The sequence below is a fragment of the Neopsephotus bourkii genome, unplaced genomic scaffold (genome assembly GCF_033783945.1).
Source record: "Neopsephotus bourkii isolate Nb327-2 ecotype Australia unplaced genomic scaffold, CSIRO-AGI_Nbou_v1 NB_1723, whole genome shotgun sequence".
Taxonomy (NCBI): domain Eukaryota; kingdom Metazoa; phylum Chordata; class Aves; order Psittaciformes; family Psittacidae; genus Neopsephotus; species Neopsephotus bourkii.
In genome coordinates this window covers 534,236-550,128 of record NW_026902197.1, presented here as the reverse complement: position 1 = coordinate 550,128, position 15,893 = coordinate 534,236, and the positions used below count along the sequence as shown (strand labels likewise).

At 65.4% G+C, this 15,893-nt stretch overlaps 4 protein-coding genes across 4 annotated transcripts; 2 read left to right on the top strand and 2 right to left on the bottom strand.

Moving 5' to 3' along the window:
* The first annotated feature begins 1,291 nt into the window (after positions 1-1,291).
* On the top strand, positions 1,292-2,675 carry LOC133224796 (mesoderm posterior protein 1-like). Its single transcript, XM_061376589.1, has 2 exons — positions 1,292-2,267; positions 2,543-2,675. Exons 1-2 carry the CDS (start codon positions 1,380-1,382, stop codon positions 2,603-2,605), a joined length of 951 nt encoding a protein of 316 aa, XP_061232573.1. The 5' UTR covers positions 1,292-1,379; the 3' UTR covers positions 2,606-2,675.
* A 1,397-nt stretch (positions 2,676-4,072) lies between these two features.
* LOC133224804 (gonadotropin-releasing hormone receptor-like) lies at positions 4,073-6,323 on the top strand. The gene is given in 4 exon segments (XM_061376611.1): positions 4,073-4,100; positions 4,445-4,980; positions 5,324-5,534; positions 5,703-6,323. Coding segments are annotated over 4 exon segments (1,188 nt in total). The 3' UTR covers positions 6,116-6,323.
* Positions 6,324-7,532: 1,209 nt separating this feature from the next.
* Positions 7,533-9,659, bottom strand: TMED3 (transmembrane p24 trafficking protein 3). The gene is made up of 3 exons (XM_061376586.1): positions 9,439-9,659; positions 8,683-8,931; positions 7,533-8,204 (listed from the first exon to the last, which is right to left on the bottom strand). Exons 1-3 carry the CDS (start codon positions 9,598-9,600, stop codon positions 7,965-7,967), a joined length of 651 nt encoding a protein of 216 aa, XP_061232570.1. The 5' UTR covers positions 9,601-9,659; the 3' UTR covers positions 7,533-7,964.
* Positions 9,660-11,386: 1,727 nt separating this feature from the next.
* Positions 11,387-14,148, bottom strand: ANKRD34C (ankyrin repeat domain 34C). Its single transcript, XM_061376587.1, has 2 exons — positions 14,136-14,148; positions 11,387-13,613 (listed from the first exon to the last, which is right to left on the bottom strand). The coding sequence occupies exon 2, from the start codon at positions 13,563-13,565 to the stop codon at positions 12,042-12,044; it is 1,524 nt and encodes a 507-aa protein (XP_061232571.1). The 5' UTR covers positions 13,566-13,613; positions 14,136-14,148; the 3' UTR covers positions 11,387-12,041.
* Between the last annotated feature and the right edge of the window lie 1,745 nt (positions 14,149-15,893).

Below are 15,893 nucleotides of genomic sequence, written 5' to 3'. Positions count from 1 at the left end.
GGGGCCGGGGAATGGGCGGGGGAGCGGGGCTGGGGCAGCGCCGAGGGGCACAGGGGAAGGGGCCGTGCCCTGGGCTGTGCTGTTGCGTGCTGAGCACCCCGCAGAGCGCCCGGGACCCCCACTGCAGCCCCCAGGGATGGAGACGGGCTCTGGGACAGCACGAGACGCGCGCACCCAGAGCCGTGCTGGGGGTCCGGGGGGGTACCAGCACCCTTTGGGCCTTGGATGCGGCATGGGCCCCTCGCTGAGCCCCAGCAGCACCGGGCCCAGTGCCATGAGGGGACCACAGAAGGTCAGTGTCCCGTCCCCACTGCCTCTGCACCGCTGGAGCCCTGGACCGGGGCTGCCCGGGCTGAGCCGTGTGCCCGGTTCCAGTGTGGCAGCAGTGCTCAGGCAGCAGTGAACGGTGAGCAGGACTTATCTTTGTCACCTCCGTGTCACGGCATCGCCAGGGAAAACTGAACAAGCTTCATGTGACCGCTAGGAAAAACGAGCCCGTGAGCAATGAGGCGCTGATCACTCGCTGTGTCACCAGCAGTTCCCTGGGGAGGGGCTGCCCTGTCACCCCACTGCTGGCTCCATGCCCCCTTCCCAGCTCTGTGGCTGGTGCCTCATTTTAGACAGGGGCGCTTGCACCTCCGGATCGGGGGGTCCCGACCCCCGCCGTACCCCGGGCTCTGCTGCGGGGTTCCCATGCTGGGGCTCCCCGTGCTGAGCTCCACGCGCCGGGGCCGCCCCCCGCCCGCTCCCTGATGGATTTTCCTTCCCGCGCGGGGCCGGTTTCCCTGGAAACGTTCGCACCCGCCGGCGCCGACACCTGCGGGGCCTGGGAACGCGGCGGGGGGGCCCCTCACACACCCCCCCCCGTGGGGTCACCGCGCCCGGGGCCGCCCCTCGCAGCGCTACCGGCACCGGCACCGGCACCGGGCTGCGGCCGCTCTCCCGACGGGTGACTGCGAAGTGCCGCTAGTGCGGACCTGGAGGGGCCGTGCCCGGGGCGGTGTCCCCGGGAGCCACCCGGTGTGGTGGAGGATGTGGACCCCCAGAGCTGGCACTTCTGCAGCTTGCACCCCAGTGCAGACCCTCTAGGACACCCCACTGCAGCCCCCACTGATCACCCCAGTGCCCAGGGCCCAAGCCCATCCTCAGAACAAGAGGCAGGGTGATGGTTGGCGATGGGGGGGGGGGGAGAGGTAGGCAGCAGGAGCAGCCCCACAGCTCTGGGGTGAGATTTGTCACCCCCGTGTTCAGAGCCCTCGCCCCCACCCGGCCTTTGAAGTGCTGCTGGTGGCGGCCACGAAGGTGCCACTTCACACCTCGGACTCGCATAAAGCCAGGCCGGCCGGGAGCCGCCGGCACACGGCCCCGCAGCCGCAGCCATGGCAGAACCCGGCCTCCCGCTGCTCCCCACATCCCTGCTGCAGCACTGGGGCTGCCGCGGCCCCCCGGACCCCGAGGGCTACAGCAGCAGCTCGCCCGCAGCCTCGCCCGACTCCTGCGGCCTCTCATCGCCCGCCGCTGCCCGGGGACCCCGGAGCGGCCCCGCTGCCCCGCGCGGCCCCAGGGGCAGGAAGGGAGCGCGGGGAGCGGGGGGCCCGCGGCAGAGCGCCAGCGAGCGGGAGAAGCTGCGGATGCGGCGGCTGGCGCAGGCCCTGCTGCGGCTGCGGCACTACCTGCCGCCCGCGCTGGCGCCCGCCGGCCAGAGCCTCACCAAGATCGAGACCCTGCGCCTGGCCGCCCGCTACATCGCGCACCTCTCGGCGCTGCTGGGGCTCAGCGAGGAGGCGCTGGCCCGGCGGCGGGGGGCGGCGCCCCGGCACTGCCCGCTCTGCCCCCAGGGCCTGGGGTGCTGCCGGAGCCCGGACCCCCGCCCGCTCCCGCCCGCCCCGGCCCCGCGCGCTGCTTCGCCCCCCGGCGCCGCGGGCTGGGGGTCACCTCCCGTGGCCGGGCCCCCCCCGGAGCTGCTCGGGGCTGGCGGCGTGGGGCCGGGGGCCTGGGGGTCGTCACCTCCCTGTGGCGCTGCAGCAGGGCCCCCCCCGGAGGTGCTTGGGGTTCCAGACATGGGGCCGGGAGCCTGGGGGTCGCCCCCCTACATCCCTTCGATGAGGACCCCCCCGGAGCTGTACGGAAGCGCCGTCACCTCCGACACGTGCTCGTGGCCATCCCCCCTTCATGGGGCAGGAGCTCCTCCGGACCTCCCTGGAGACCCCCTCCTGGATGCGGGGCTGACGCTGCCGGAGTTTGTGGATGCAGGGACTGTCACCCAGGTACGGGGTTGGGTTGAGCCCATGGGCGCTGGTCACTCCCTTGTGCACTCAGAGCTTGGAGCACTGTGAGGACCAGATGTGGGGTGACAACAGCCTTGTCTGGGGTTAGGAAGGAAGGGGTGTCCTTCTCCCTGTAGCGGATGCATGCAGGTCCCTGGCCCTCCACAGTACCACCCTCCCTCGTGTTCAGCCCGTTCCATTGTGGGTGGTCTCTATCAACCGCCCCAAGCTCCTATCCTGGCTGGTCCCCCTCTGACCCATGCTCTGCTCCCCAGGACCTGTCTGCAGACCTGCTCTCCCTTTTAGAAGCTCTGCTCCCGCCGCAGCGCCAGGACTGACCCGGTCAAACCCCAGCTGCCCGGTGCTATGCGGCCCCATGACACACTACATGGATGAAACAGCTCGGGGACCGTGTCCCCTCTTGGACAGTGGGGGGGTGGTGGGGAGGAGCTGCCTCTCACGTGGGCCTGGAGCTGTGCTGGACACGCTGGGGTGCTGCGACTGTACATAAATAAACCCTCGTGCCCCTTCATGTGTCACCGTGTGGCTGTTCCCACAGCAGCAGCCAGGTACAGGATGGGATGCTCCATTCCCTGGTCACTGCATTGGCTCTGGCGGCAGGTTTGGGTACAGGAGAGGATGCCCAAGCTGGTGAACTCATGCTCTGCAGACAGGCTGGACACAGGCATCTTACCAGGCTTTGGTGTGGGTACAAGCATTGCCTGGCTGGGCTGCAGAGGCTGGGGACTGCTGCTCGGGCAGGCTGGACCACACCTGGGAAAGCCATTGTGGGGAGGCCGAGGAGGAATGGGGGTCACCAGCACCCGCGGGTCCAGCTCTGGGGCTCGGTGTGAGCTGAGCATTGCCCGCCCCTGTGCTGCTGCGAGCCCCGCAGCACAAAGTGAAATGTGGGTGTTGGGGACCCAGCAACAGGCTGGGGCGTGGGGTTGACCCCCCCCCACGGGGCCGGAGACCCCGCAGACGGAGCGGAGCGCGGGAGCTACAGAGGAACCTCCTCCACGGTTCCCCACGGGGGTCCCCCATTAATGGGACGGTGCTGGGGCTGGCAGCCAGGTGCGAATGCGCCGGGGCTCTGGGGCGGGGGCCTGCGGGGCTAATGAGCGGCGCTTATCTGTGAAATGACTCGCTAATTACGTTAATTCCCTCTGCCGAGGCGGGCGAAGCCTTTGAGATGCAAAACAGCCCCCGCCGCCCCCTCCTCTGCTGCGGATCTCCCCAGCCAGGGCTCAAGGGAATTGGGAGCTCCGGTTGTGGGGCCGTCCCTGCTGCCCTGAGCACCTACCCCTGCTCCCGGGGGCTGACCCAGGCCGGCAGCTGCACAAGGTACCCAGCAGGGGCCCTGCTCCATTAGGGTGGGATCTGGGATGAGCCGGTGCAGCGGGAGCGGGTATGGAGGGCCTCGGACTGCAGGCAGAGCTGTCCGTGCACGTGCACATGCACATCCATATCCATATCCATATCCATATCCATATCCATATCCATATCCATATCCATATCCATGTTCTGCATCAACAGAACCGTGAACCTGGGTCTGTGTGTGCACAGGAGCTCTGTGCACGCTCAGGTGTCCCTGTGCACGGGGGTGGTGCAGGGTGCAGGACTGAGCTGTTCCCAGCTTGGCTACGTCAAGGAGGAACCTGAGCCACCAGCCAAGGGCACCCAGAGCTGCCTGCCCAGTGTCTCCTGGCAGCGGGTGCAGAGGTGCTGCGGGTGCCGGAGGCAGCAGAACCTTCCCCACTCATTCACCAGGCACAGTGCGGGTGTGGACGAGCGGTGACCCTGCCATGGCTGGACAGGACACCCTGGCTGGAGGTGAGGTGGTGGTGGTGCTGGTGGGGAGCGGGTGCTGGTTCCCTTGGGAGCCCTGGAATTGCGTGCGAGTGTCTCCATCCCCATGCAGGACCACAAGGGATGCTCCAGGCTGCGGGATGATGGGCAGCACTTGGGGTCAGCCAAGACTCTTTCACTCTGCCCTCTTTAGTGCCAAGGACCCCTGTGGCAATGTGAGGGGCTCGGGGGGAGCAGCGGGGATGGAGGGAGCAGCTGAAGGGGAAGGCAGGGAGCTGGGGTGCAGACACCGTGGTGTGGGGCAGGGAGCAGGGCTCCAAGGGACCCATCCCCCCGGATCCCCAATCCCAGGCTGTCTGTTGCCGCAGGAGGGGACCCCACGGGGAACGGCAGCGTGAAGCCCTCCAGCAGCGTGGGTGCCCTGTATCAGGGCTGCGCCTGGACCCCCCGGGCCGAGGGGGCTGAGGAGCCGCTGCGGGTGCCCACGTTCTCACCCGCTGCCCAGGCGCGCGTGGCCATCACCTTTGCCCTGTTCGCCCTCTCCGCCGGCTGCAACCTGGCGGTGCTGCGTGCGGCGGGGTCCCGGCGCGGAGCCCGGCGCTCCCACATCCGCCTGCTGCTGCAGCACCTCGCCGCTGCCGACCTGCTGCTCACCGTGGCCGTGATGCCGCTGGACGCCGTCTGGAACATGACGCTGCAGTGGCGGGCGGGCGACCTGGCCTGCCGCCTCCTCATGTACCTGCGGCTGCTGGCCATGTACGCCTCTGCCTTCGTCACCGTCGTCATCAGCCTGGACCGGCAGGCTGCCATCCTGCGCCCGCTGGCCATCGCCCGTGCCCAGAGGAGGAACCGCATCATGCTGCAGGTCGCCTGGCTCCTCAGCGCGGTGCTCTCAGCACCACAGGTACCAGCGCAGGGCTCTGCTCCGGCTCATGCCCCAGGGAAGGCTCTCGCCCTTCCAGGGTGCCCGGCTGGGTTAATCCCAGGCCCGGTGCTGCCGTGAGCCCTGCAGGACAGGGATGGAGAGGGCTTGGAGGAGAGGCAGCTGAGTGCCCTCCTCTGTGTGCTGCGATTCCCTGGGAGTGGGGAGCCCGTCTGGTGCATGAGTGACTCTGGGTCCCACTCCAATGACCAGGGTCTGACCCTGTGGCTCCAATAGTCCCTGGCTTGGATACTGGTGTTCTACCTTAGGGAGGCCTGGAGCCCCCGGAGAGGGCGCTGCCACCCCACTTCTGCTTTGCCCCCAGCTCTTCCTCTTCCGCACGGTCACGATCACCATCCACCCCCTGCACAACTTCACGCAGTGCACCACGCTCGGCAGCTTTGCCCAGCCCTGGCATGAGACCTTCTACAACATGCTGGGCTTCACCTGCCTCTTCCTGCTCCCGCTGCTCATCATGGTCTGCTGCTACACCCGCATCCTCCTGGAGATCTCCCGGCGCCTGGGCTCCAGCCTCTGTGAGTGCCTGGGATGCCACGACCCTGTGCCCGGGGGCTCTGCAGGGACACTGGGATGGGGAGAGCAGGAGGGAGCCCTGGCTGGAGCAGCCCTCCCTTAGGGAATGGGATCCCCATTCCAGCCAGGCTGCTCAGTGTCCCCCACTCATGGGCCATGGTCTCCCTCAGTCTCCTCCCAGGATGCATCGCTGCGGTGCTCCATGAACAACATCCCCAGAGCACGGCTGCGCATGCTGAAGATGAGCCTGGTCATCGTCTCCTCCTTTATCCTCTGCTGGACCCCCTACTACCTGCTGGGGCTGTGGTACTGGTTCTGCCCCCGGGCCATGCAGAAGCGAGTCTCGCCCTCCCTTGCCCACATCCTCTTCATCTTTGGCCTCTTCAATGCGTGTCTGGACCCCATCACCTATGGGCTCTTCACCATCCCCTTCCGGAGGGGCTGGGGCTGCCCCTGTGGGCACAGACCCAAGCCCCAGTCGCCCTCCCTGGCCACCGGCTCCTTCCATTGCTCGGCCTCGTCCTTGCCGCAGCAGCGGGAGCTGCCCGCAGGCACCGGCTCCTGACAGAGCAGCTCCCTGTGAGGGGACACGGCCCCGTGCCATGGGGACGCCCCAGGGTGCTCAGCGGGGGGGACAGCAGCAGTAGGACAGGTCTGCCAGGGTTTGGGGGGGTCACTGCTGCTGCCTGCACCCCAAAGTGCCTCTGCAGGTGGTGGGGCTGGTGTGGGTGCTCCCAGCCCCTTTTTGTGACTGCCAAGCTCTGTGCGGCAATAAAGCACCCCCTGGCCACCTCCTGTCCTGCCTGCGTCCCTGGTTGAGTTGGGCTGGGGTCCCCAGAGCCCCGGCGCACCATCCCTGGTGTGGTGGCTGGCCTGGAGCTGCTCCTGGCTGCTCCATCCCTGCCATGGGGTGGTCCCAGTGCAGGGCAGACCCCAGGGGGTGTCCAGGGCTGGTGCCGTGTCTCCGCAGCAGCTCCTGGTCCCAGTGGGGGCCATGGCTGCGGTCTCCCTGCCGCTGCGGCCCCGCTCCACACGGGAGCTCCTGGCTCCCACTGAAGGTCACTGCGGGGCCCTGCTGCTCCCGGCTGTGCAGCAGCTGCCCAAGGCCGGCGCTGCCGCAGGAGCCCTGGGGAGCTTCGCTGCAGCCAGCACTGAGGCAAGCGGCCGGCTCCCGGCAGCGTCTCGGGGGGTCCCCCTTTGCTGCAGTGGGCGCTGGGCTCCCTCAGCCCCTCCATCCCTGCTGCCGGGCAGGACCCGGAGCTGCGAGTGCTGGGAGCGGGGCCCAGCGCAGCCGCAGTCACAGGGTTTATTGGGCAGTAGCAAAGCAAAGAACCAGTGGTGCTGCTCCGGGTGGTCTCTGCCTTGTGGGGCTCCAGGGAATGGGGCTGCAGTCCCAGGGGCACAGGGGATCCTTGCTGTGGCTGGCAGGGATAGGGCTTCCTTGGGATGGATGAGGTAGAGCTGTGCCCGCTGCTGCTGGGATGTGCAGGGGGGACAAGCCCCTGGTGTGTATGATTGTAAGTGTGAAAATAACAGTCTGCAGTACTTAAAGGGGTGACAGTTAACTTGGAGAGGGGCTTGGGACAAGGGATGTAGGGACAGGCCAAGGGGAATGGCTTGAACCTGCCCGAGGGGAGACTGAGCTGAGCTCTTAGGCAGAAGCTCTTCCCTGTGAGGGTGCTGAGGCGCTGGCACAGGGTGCCCAGAGAAGCTGTGGCTGCCCCATCCCTGGCAGTGCTCAAGGCCAGGTTGGACACAGGGGCTTGGAGCAAGCTGCTCCAGTGGAAGGGGTCCCTGCCCGTGGCAGGGGTTGGAGCTGGAGGATCTTTAAGGTCCCTTCAACCCAAACCATTCCATGATTCTGTGATCTTGCATAGGGCACATCACTTGCTCCTGTGGCAGAGAAAGGCCTGAGTAACACTTTACTGTGAGGACAGGGACTTGCAAACCAATGGGAACCACAGGACCCATCAAGTGATGGGAATCATCAAGCAATGAGCTCCAGCTGAAACCTCGGCTCTGTTTATGAGTCAGCAGCTCCTGGGATACTGCTGTTGGCTTTATCTCTGCCCTGGGGCTCTTTCCCCCATGCTCTGACAGTATACCAGTCATTGGACAAGGGTCTGGAGGGTTGGTGCTGGTCCAGGACACCCACCCGCTCCCCCAGAGAAGCTGGAGAGCAGACATAGACCGGTCAGGAATGGGGACAGAGCCGCAGGCTGGGCGATGCTGCAGTGGGAGGTGATGCTAGGGGAGACCTGCCAGGGGATGCCTGTACTTGGGTGACTGTTTCCCACCCAGCTCAGCAGCACCACGGCATCCCCTGCTGCCTGCAGCGCCCTCCCAGCAGCAGCCCCTTGCAAAGCACGAGGTGACCCAGGAGAACGCTGCTGCCCGCTCCCCACGCAGCTCAGTGTGGCGTGGCTGAGGCTCTAGGTGCTGCTGGTGCTGCTGCTGCCAGGGCGCTTCTCGGTGAAGAAGCTTTTGAGCAGCAGCACTTGCCCAATGCTGACCACAAAGAGGATGAGGGTTTCCCCGACCGACCAGTACGAGACCCGGCCGTTGAGCTCCTCGGCTCTGCTCCGGTCCTGCGCTTCCCGCAGGCGGTAATGGGTCTGGGAGTCGATCACCGTGTTCAGTGCCTCGTGGATGGTGACGCAGGCGGACTCCATCTGGGGAGACAAGCACATTCCAGTGCTCCCGCTGCAGCACGGTGCTGAGGGCAGTGCTGGGGCACCCAGGGCACGACAGCAGTGCCCTGAGCTGCTGGGTCTCTGCCAGCTGAGCTCTGCTCGAAGGGGCAACGCTGGAGATCTCCCAGCGAAGGGAACCCACTGTAGGCACCACAGCACAACTGGGGGGCTGGTCCGGCTCTGCTGTGCTTCCCATGTGTGGGATGGGAGCTGGGTGCTCCAGCTGGAGCAGGCTCAGGCCTGGAGCAGCCCTCCATCCCTCCATCCCTCCCTGGGAGCAGGATGTGGCCTGCATGGCATGGGGGGGGGGTGGCTGGCGGTTGGCACTTCTGCATTCGGCAGAGGGGAAGGGGGATGAGCCCCAGGCACTCCCCCCTTGGGCCGTTTGGCCACAAGCGGGAGCTGCAGGTAGGACCTTCCCCCCATGGCAGCCCCATGTCACTGTGCAGGGACCCACCTGTGTCAGCGCGGTGACGCGGTTGCTCATGTCGGGCAGGATCGGGGGCTCGTCGCCCACCTGGAAGTCGAAGTAGACGGTTTTGTGGGAGAAGGTGGAGAACTCGTTGCTGAAGCAGAAGGTGTAGACGCCCTGGACTTCAGTACGGTGCGGGAAGCTGTCGTACTGCTTCTTGGTCTCCTTGTAGATTGTCCTGCCGTTGGGGTCCTCCACGTAGCAGTCCACATCGTAGTGTCCGCCAGTGATCACCTGTGCAAGGGGATGCAGCAGCACATGCCAAAATCTGAGGTGAGAGCGCGTGGGTTTGCCCATGCCTCACATGGCCAGCCTAGACTGGGGGATCAGTGGGGAAGTCGCACCCCGCAGGGCACACAGCTCAAGTGGGGTGTCACAGCTCAGGGTGGGATGCTTGGGTCCAGCCCTGGGTCAGGGGCTCCTGTGGTCACATCCCAGTGCTTGCTCCAAAACAGGCACCACAGGGCATGAGAACGGGGCTGGGAATTGGTCCTGGTGCGGTGCAGGGGGAGATGGGAACTGCATGGGAAAGGTGCAGGTGCAGCCCTGCCAGGAGCTCGGTGGGACATGGGCAGGAGCACAGAGCTGCGGGTATGTGGAGAGGGTGATGGGCACAAGCAGGGGGCGATGGTGTGGGCAAGGCAGGGCCATGGGGCTTGGGGGATGGACAGAGGGCAATGGGCACAAGAAGGGGCAGGAGTGCAGGCAGGGGCGCAGGCAGGGGCACAGGCAGGGCAGTACCTGGTAGTCCAGCGTGAACTTGAGGCCGCGCTCCAGCTCCTGGTGGAAGCACTGCCGGTCGCTGTCGGGCAGCTCGAACGTCAGCTCGGTGCCGCCGGCCCGCAGCGCGCCCAGCACCGACCCCAGCATCAGCAGCGGCAGCGCCCGCATCCCGGCCCGCATCCCGCCGCTCCCGCCCCGCCTGACGTGGCGCGCACCCGGCACGGCCACCGGCGGCGCTTCCGCTGGGGGCGGCTCCAGCGCTGCCTCCCCGCCCCCGGGGCCGGGCAGGCGCAGCGGAGGGGCCGGTACCGCGGGAGCCAGAGCCGCCCCGCGCCAGCATCACCGGGAACGGGGCCCGCCCTGAGCGCCACGGAGCGAGCGGGTGGGAACGGTGCCCGCGTCTGTTCCCATGGGAGAGCACGGGGAGACCCCGCGGGGGACCCGCGTCAGGCTGAGAGAGCCGGGGGTGTTCAGCGGGAGGAGGGAGGGCTCCTGAAGGGGAGAGCTTAGAGCAGCTCCAGTGCCTAAAGGGGCTGCAGGGAACCTGGAGAGGGGCTTGGGACAAGGGCCTGTAGGGACAGGCCAAGGGGAATGGCTTGAACCTGCCCGAGGGGAGACTGAGCTGAGCTCTTAGGCAGAAGCTCTTCCCTGTGAGGGTGCTGAGGCGCTGGCACAGGGTGCCCAGAGAAGCTGTGGCTGCCCCATCCCTGGCAGTGCTCAAGGCCAGGTTGGACACAGGGGCTTGGAGCAAGCAGGGGTAGGGCTGGTTGAACTTTAAGGTCCCTTCAACCCAAACCAATCTATGGTTCTATGATCCAATTTCTGCAGACACCCCATCTCCAACTGCTGCCCAAAGGCATCAAACTGTTTGTTGGGTTTTTTTTTAAGAAAGAAGACAAACACAAAATACCAGGGTATTCAGTAACGAATTAAAGGGATGAACAACAGGATTTCAAATTCCACACTCTAAAATAGAAGACAAACATCACTTACAGCGCAAACATGCCTGAAATTCAGTCTGAGACATTTGACCTAAGTAGAAACTTTAAGGCTGTAAAAATATAACACCCCCACCCCACCCCTTTGCTCTAAGCCACGCACTTAAACCTCAAACAGTCCTAGAGAACACTCCTGGCCTGTTACAGCCAAAGCCCCACTCTGCCTTGTGCAAGGCTCTGCAGCAGCCTGTTGAGCATTGGCTCGTGCACTGGACAGGGCACTGGGTCCTCGCCAGCCGTGTGGGTGGGTGGGTGGATGGATGGATGGATGGATGGACGGACGGACGGACGGACGGATGGATGGATGGATGGATGGATGGATGGATGGAGGGATGGATGGATGGATGGATGGATGGGTGGGTGGATGGATGGATGGATGGATGGAGGGATGGATGGAGGGATGGAGGGATGGATGGAGGGATGGATGGAGGGATGGATGGAGGGATGGAGGGATGGATGGAGGGATGGATGGAGGGATGGAGGGATGGATGGATGGAGGGATGGATGGATGGATGGATGGAGGGACGGATGGAGGGACAGCTGGAGCACGTGTGGGTGAGGCAAGGGCCGAACCTGCAGCAGCCGGTGTCAAAGCCCCGCTGCCCATGCAGTGGTGTCAGGACACATCAGCGTGGGGGACAAGCAGAGCTCCCCGCAGAGCCCGGGTGAGGATGGGGGCCCTGCCGTGCCTGGTCCCGCTGCCCTGATGCTGCAGAGCTGCCTGTGCTGCCGGTGCAGCCCCAGTCCCACAGCAGGATGCCACATGTCCTGTCTGCAGGGCAGGCCCACGGGGTCCCCAGCCCTGGGGGGGAGCCACACTCGTTCCCCCATCTCCAGCTACATGGGTGTGTTTGCTGGCTTGGGCTCCTGCTGCCTGCGGATGGGCCTGTGCTGAGCTGCTGCAGATCCCAGCGTTGGGCAGAAGCTCCCCACGCAACCAGGAGCATTCCCAGTCCCGGAATTCAGTGCAGTGGGAAATGCCCCTGAGCCTTGGTCACTCCAGAAATGGAGATAAACCCGCTCGAAGCCAGGCACCAGCCTGCAGCAATGATGGGTGAGCTCAGCCGCTGGAGTTCCAGTGCTTGGAAGTGTCTGAGGTGGAGAGCTCTCTCCCTCTCCAGCACGGCTAGGGTATCCATACATTCAATTGCTAGGAATGGGTGCTCTTCCAAGCACAGCCAGCATTAACCTCTTCCCCCTGGCAGGCACTTCACACACACATCACCCCACGGCTCGCTCGTGTGTGGCTCCACGCAGGTTTCCAGGTCTGACCGAGCTGGGTGGAAGAAAAGTAGGTTATAAATAATGAGGAATAAGCGACCTGCAGGCAGGAGCCAGTGTGTGAAGCCGAACGATCTCAGATGGTCTGGGACTGATCTCTCAGGTCATCACTCCTGGGGAAAGGTCCAGAAGAGACTGGAATACAAGAAGCTCCAGCTGCCTGGGCCGGATACCCAGGCTCCCTGCACGGCTCCGGCAAGTGGGAGCAGGAGCCTCCCAGTTGAGCCCCTGGGCACAGGTCTGGTCCCTGTGGTCACCAGCACTTCCCTGGAGCTGGGTGACGTGGGAACCATCACGTTTCTGCAGAGACAGCACTGGTTTGGGAAGCAAATGGTGATGTGGCTACTGGGCCACGATCTCCTCGAAATCGGAGAGCTGCCGCATCTGCTCCGCCTGCATGGAATGTCTCCGGAGCAGCTTCCGTTTGGCTCGCAAGTCTCCCCACCTGGGTGAGCTGGGAGTGAAGGACACCAGAGCCTTCAGGCCAGCAGCCAGCGGGGAGGGGGCTTTGCTGCTGGAGCCGATGTCGGGGATGGGGGGGTTGGGGTTCACGTTCAGGGGGGGCAGGTATCCGGGCCTGCTGTGTGCGATGTGGTCCAGCAGCAGGGTGCCGGAGCCTCTCCTCTCCAGCAAGCCGGGCGGCCGGCGCCGCATGGGCCTGGGTGAGGCGCCGGTGCTGCTGTCCAGGGCATCCCGGGAGCCGTCCAGCGAGGCCACATGGGGCCCACTGAGCCTCCTGCGCTCCAATGGCCCCTTCCCCTCGGCCGGGCCGGGGATGCCGCAGAGCTGGGGCTCGTCATCGTGGTGCTCGGCGCTGAGCCGCCGCCAGTGCAGTGCCGCGGCCGGGCCCTCCGGCTCCTCGGGCACCGTGCTCCTGCGGGGCGGGCGCTGCACCGCGGCCGGGCTCTTCTCGAATGCTGCCTTCCTCAGCGGCACCCTCGGAGCCGGGTCATCCACCGGCGGCAGGAGAGACGGGTCCTTGCTCCTGCTGCCGCCGCGGGCGACGGGAGCCTTTTTGGAGAGCGAGAGGTCGGTGATGCCCGTGATCACCTCCTCATCCGCACCCAGCCGCGAGTCATCGTGGTGTGTGGAGGCTGCCAGCACCGAGGGTGCCACCAGACCCCACGGCTCCGAGCGCAGCCGCTTGAGCCGGGGCAGCCGGGCTCTGTGGGCTGCCCCAGTGTGCTGCCCTGGGGAGGGCGGCTCGTTGGCACAGGGGCTGTCCCCAGGGTGCGATGGGAAGATGCTGCTCTCCTCCTCAGCAGGGGAAGGTGCTGAGATGGGAGCTTTCGGGTGGGTGCTGGAGGGTGCTGTGTGTGCCTCAGGGGGGCTCCTCTCCTTGAAGTCCAGCAAGGGTGGCATGTTCAGGTATTGCTTGGCTGTCTTGGTGCCAGAGGCAGATTTGTCCATGGTGATGATGATCACCTCCTTCCCTTTGGCTTTGCAGGCATTCAGAAGGTGCTGCAGCACATCCTTGTCGTTGGCGTTGATGGCGTGGACCAGTGCTGATGCTCCTGAGTGGTCCTCCAGGCTGGGGTCTGCGCCGTTCTCCAGCAGCAGGGACACCACGTCCCCACCGGCACCGCGGATGCAGGCGTGGATCAGGGCCGTTTTCCCGGACTTGTCCTGGATGTTGGGGTCAGCTCTGTTGTCCAGCAGGTACTTCACCATCTTGGGCTTGCTAATGCTCTGCTGGTCAACGTGCCTGGTGATGCAGGCCACCATCAGGGCCGTCTCTCCTCTCTCATTGCTCTCATTGATGTAAGCTCCCCCTTCCAGCAGCAGCCGGGTGAGGCGGAGCCGCCCGAGCCACACTGCCTTCAGGAGGGGGTTCCCCCCCGTCTCCAGTTCTGTCACCTCATCCATGGCACCGGCTGTTTTATACTGGTGGGCAATGGGAGCGTCAGCCGGTAACTGCGGAGGGACCATAAGGAGAGGTGAGGTTTGGTGCTCAGCTCCCCCCCTGCCCTGCCCTGCCGACCATGTCCGGCCCACACTGTGGAACCCCAAAGCCCCCCACCCCGCACAGTGGGTCGAGTGGAAGGTGTCCCTGCCAGAGGCAGGGCGTTGGAACTGGAGGAGGTTTAAGGTCCTTCCAATACAAACCATTGTGTGATTCTATTACTTGGCTGCCAGGGTCCCGGTTGACCTTAATTGCCCTTAATTGCCGTTAATTGCTCTGAGGAGCTCAGCTGAGATCCCCACCCACCTTCCTGCCCCCCTCCCACCACTCCTGGGCTGGGGCTCTATTTAAACGCAGGGCTAGTCCATACCAGTCCTGGTGTGACCTATGAAGGTGCTGGAGCCTCCATCCACTCTTACACCAGTTCCTTCACTGGATTTCCTTCGATTACCCAGGACCTGACTCACCACCCTTTACCCTGATGGTTGCTGTTGATGGGACCGGACATGGACTCATCTGTGCCTCATCCCAACCTGTGCTGTGGTGGTCCTCGGTGTCTCCTCACAGAGCAGCTCTGCTCTGGCAGCTTCCTACCAGGACACCCTGGTTCATCTCACCCTGCTCTTCTCCAGCTATGCTGCCCCAGTGGCCGTGCTGGCATCTGCCTGGATGCACCCGAATTCCCCAAGTGCCAGAGCAATCCGTGCAGTCCTGACCTCAAGGTGGTTTCCACTAGGTCCTCTATGTCCTTCGGCAGGTAATGCAGAGCCCACTGGAGACAGCGTGAGCATCTCCTATGGCTTGTGCTGAAGCCACCATCTCTGCTTCCTCGCTGCTGAAGCTGTGGTCACACTGTCTATAACCCGTTGCTGCTCGACGCTGGTGTGAGCTGCTGCCGGAGGAGCAGCTTCCACTCGCGGCAGCTCCGCAGCAGCCTGGCTCTGGAGCATCAACAGGCGCTTCCCTGGCGCTGGCTGTGGGGAATTCGGGCAGGTAAGGACCCAGCCATGGCGCACGACCCGAGCACCCCATGGCCCTGCTGCCTGTATCCTCAGGAGCAAACCTATCCCTGGCAGATGCGAGACCTGGGGGCTCCAGGCAGAGGCAGCGGCTCGGGGTGGTGCTGGAGGGACGAGCAGAGCCCAGCTCCAGACATCCCGGAGGCAGCCACGGCCCCGTCGCCTGCCCCAGTTCCACCCCTCGGGTCTTGCCCAGCGCTACCCTGGAGCATCCCCCGGACCCCAGCTGTGGGGCACGCGCTGCTCTGCGCTCCCCCCCTCCCGTTCCCGGAGAACCGCGGCTCCCGCAGCGCTGGGACCGGCTGTGAGCGCTCGCACCGGGACTTCCCTCGGGGAGGGGCCGCGGTTGCTCCCCTGCGCTCTTACCTCCGGCTCCTCGCCGCACCCCGGTGCCGCCGGAGGGGCCCAGTCCCGAGGCAGTCTCGGCCCTTCCCGGGGTGTTGCAGGGGCCGCGGACCGGGAAGAAAGCAGCGATACCGGCGGGCGCCCCCCGCCCCGCAGGGGCCGTCCCGGGTCCCGCAGCCTCGGTGCCGATCGTGGAGAGGATGGAGCGGTGCTGCCCGCCGCGCCCTGCCCGTTACCTGCTGCCCGGTGCCGGTGCGGGGTTACCCGGCCGGTCTCCCCGGTGCCCCCGCCCGCATCGCCCCCCCCGTACGCTCCGGGTGCTGCGTCACCCGCCGCTCCTGCCCGCGGGGATGGGGGGGCGGCGCATCCGCCCCCGGTGGGTGCGGGGAGAGGCGGGGGGGTGTCCGTGTGCGCACGTGTCCGCGCCTACCCGTGCGCAGGTGCCCGTGTTCGAGGGGTGTGTGCACACGTCGGGGGTGTCCGTGTGTCCCCGCACACGAGTGCATGTGTGTGTGCCCATGTACGGGGGGGGCTGCGCAGGGTGCCCATGTCCCTGCGGGTGCGTCCGTATGTCCCTGCACACGTGTGCCCATGTGCAGGAGGTGTCTGTGCAGGGGTATGCATGTCCCTGTGTGTGCCTGTGTCCTGTGTGCCCTGCAGGATGAGTATCTGCATGTGCAGGAGGTATCTGCACAGGAATGTCTATGTCCCTGCACATGCCTGTTTGTGTCCGTGTACAAGGTATGCCCACATGTGGGCACTTTGTGTGTGTGTGCGCCCATGTCTACATGTCCCTGCACACATGTATTTTCATGTGTGCCCATGTACAAGGTGTGTTGGGGTGCCTGCACGCAGGCGCCCATGTCCCTGTGTGTCTGCGTGCCCGTGTGCGTGGGGAGCTGTGCCACATGTGTTCTCTGGTGCCAG

What these genes read in the sequence shown, in the direction of transcription:
- LOC133224796 (XM_061376589.1), top strand. Translation starts at nt 1,380, where the DNA reads ATGGCAGAACCCGGCCTCCCGCTGCTCCCCACATCCCTGCTGCAGCAC. An exon ending in ATGCAGGGACTGTCACCCAG is followed by an intron (nt 2,268 to 2,542) that starts GTACGGGGTTGG and finishes TCTGCTCCCCAG; the next exon opens with GACCTGTCTGCAGACCTGCT.
- TMED3 (XM_061376586.1), bottom strand. Translation starts at nt 9,600, where the DNA reads ATGCGGGCCGGGATGCGGGCGCTGCCGCTGCTGATGCTGGGGTCGGTG. An exon ending in AGTTCACGCTGGACTACCAG is followed by an intron (nt 8,932 to 9,438) that starts GTACTGCCCTGC and finishes CCCCTTGCACAG; the next exon opens with GTGATCACTGGCGGACACTA. An exon ending in GCGTCACCGCGCTGACACAG is followed by an intron (nt 8,205 to 8,682) that starts GTGGGTCCCTGC and finishes TTGTCTCCCCAG; the next exon opens with ATGGAGTCCGCCTGCGTCAC.
- ANKRD34C (XM_061376587.1), bottom strand. Translation starts at nt 13,565, where the DNA reads ATGGATGAGGTGACAGAACTGGAGACGGGGGGGAACCCCCTCCTGAAG.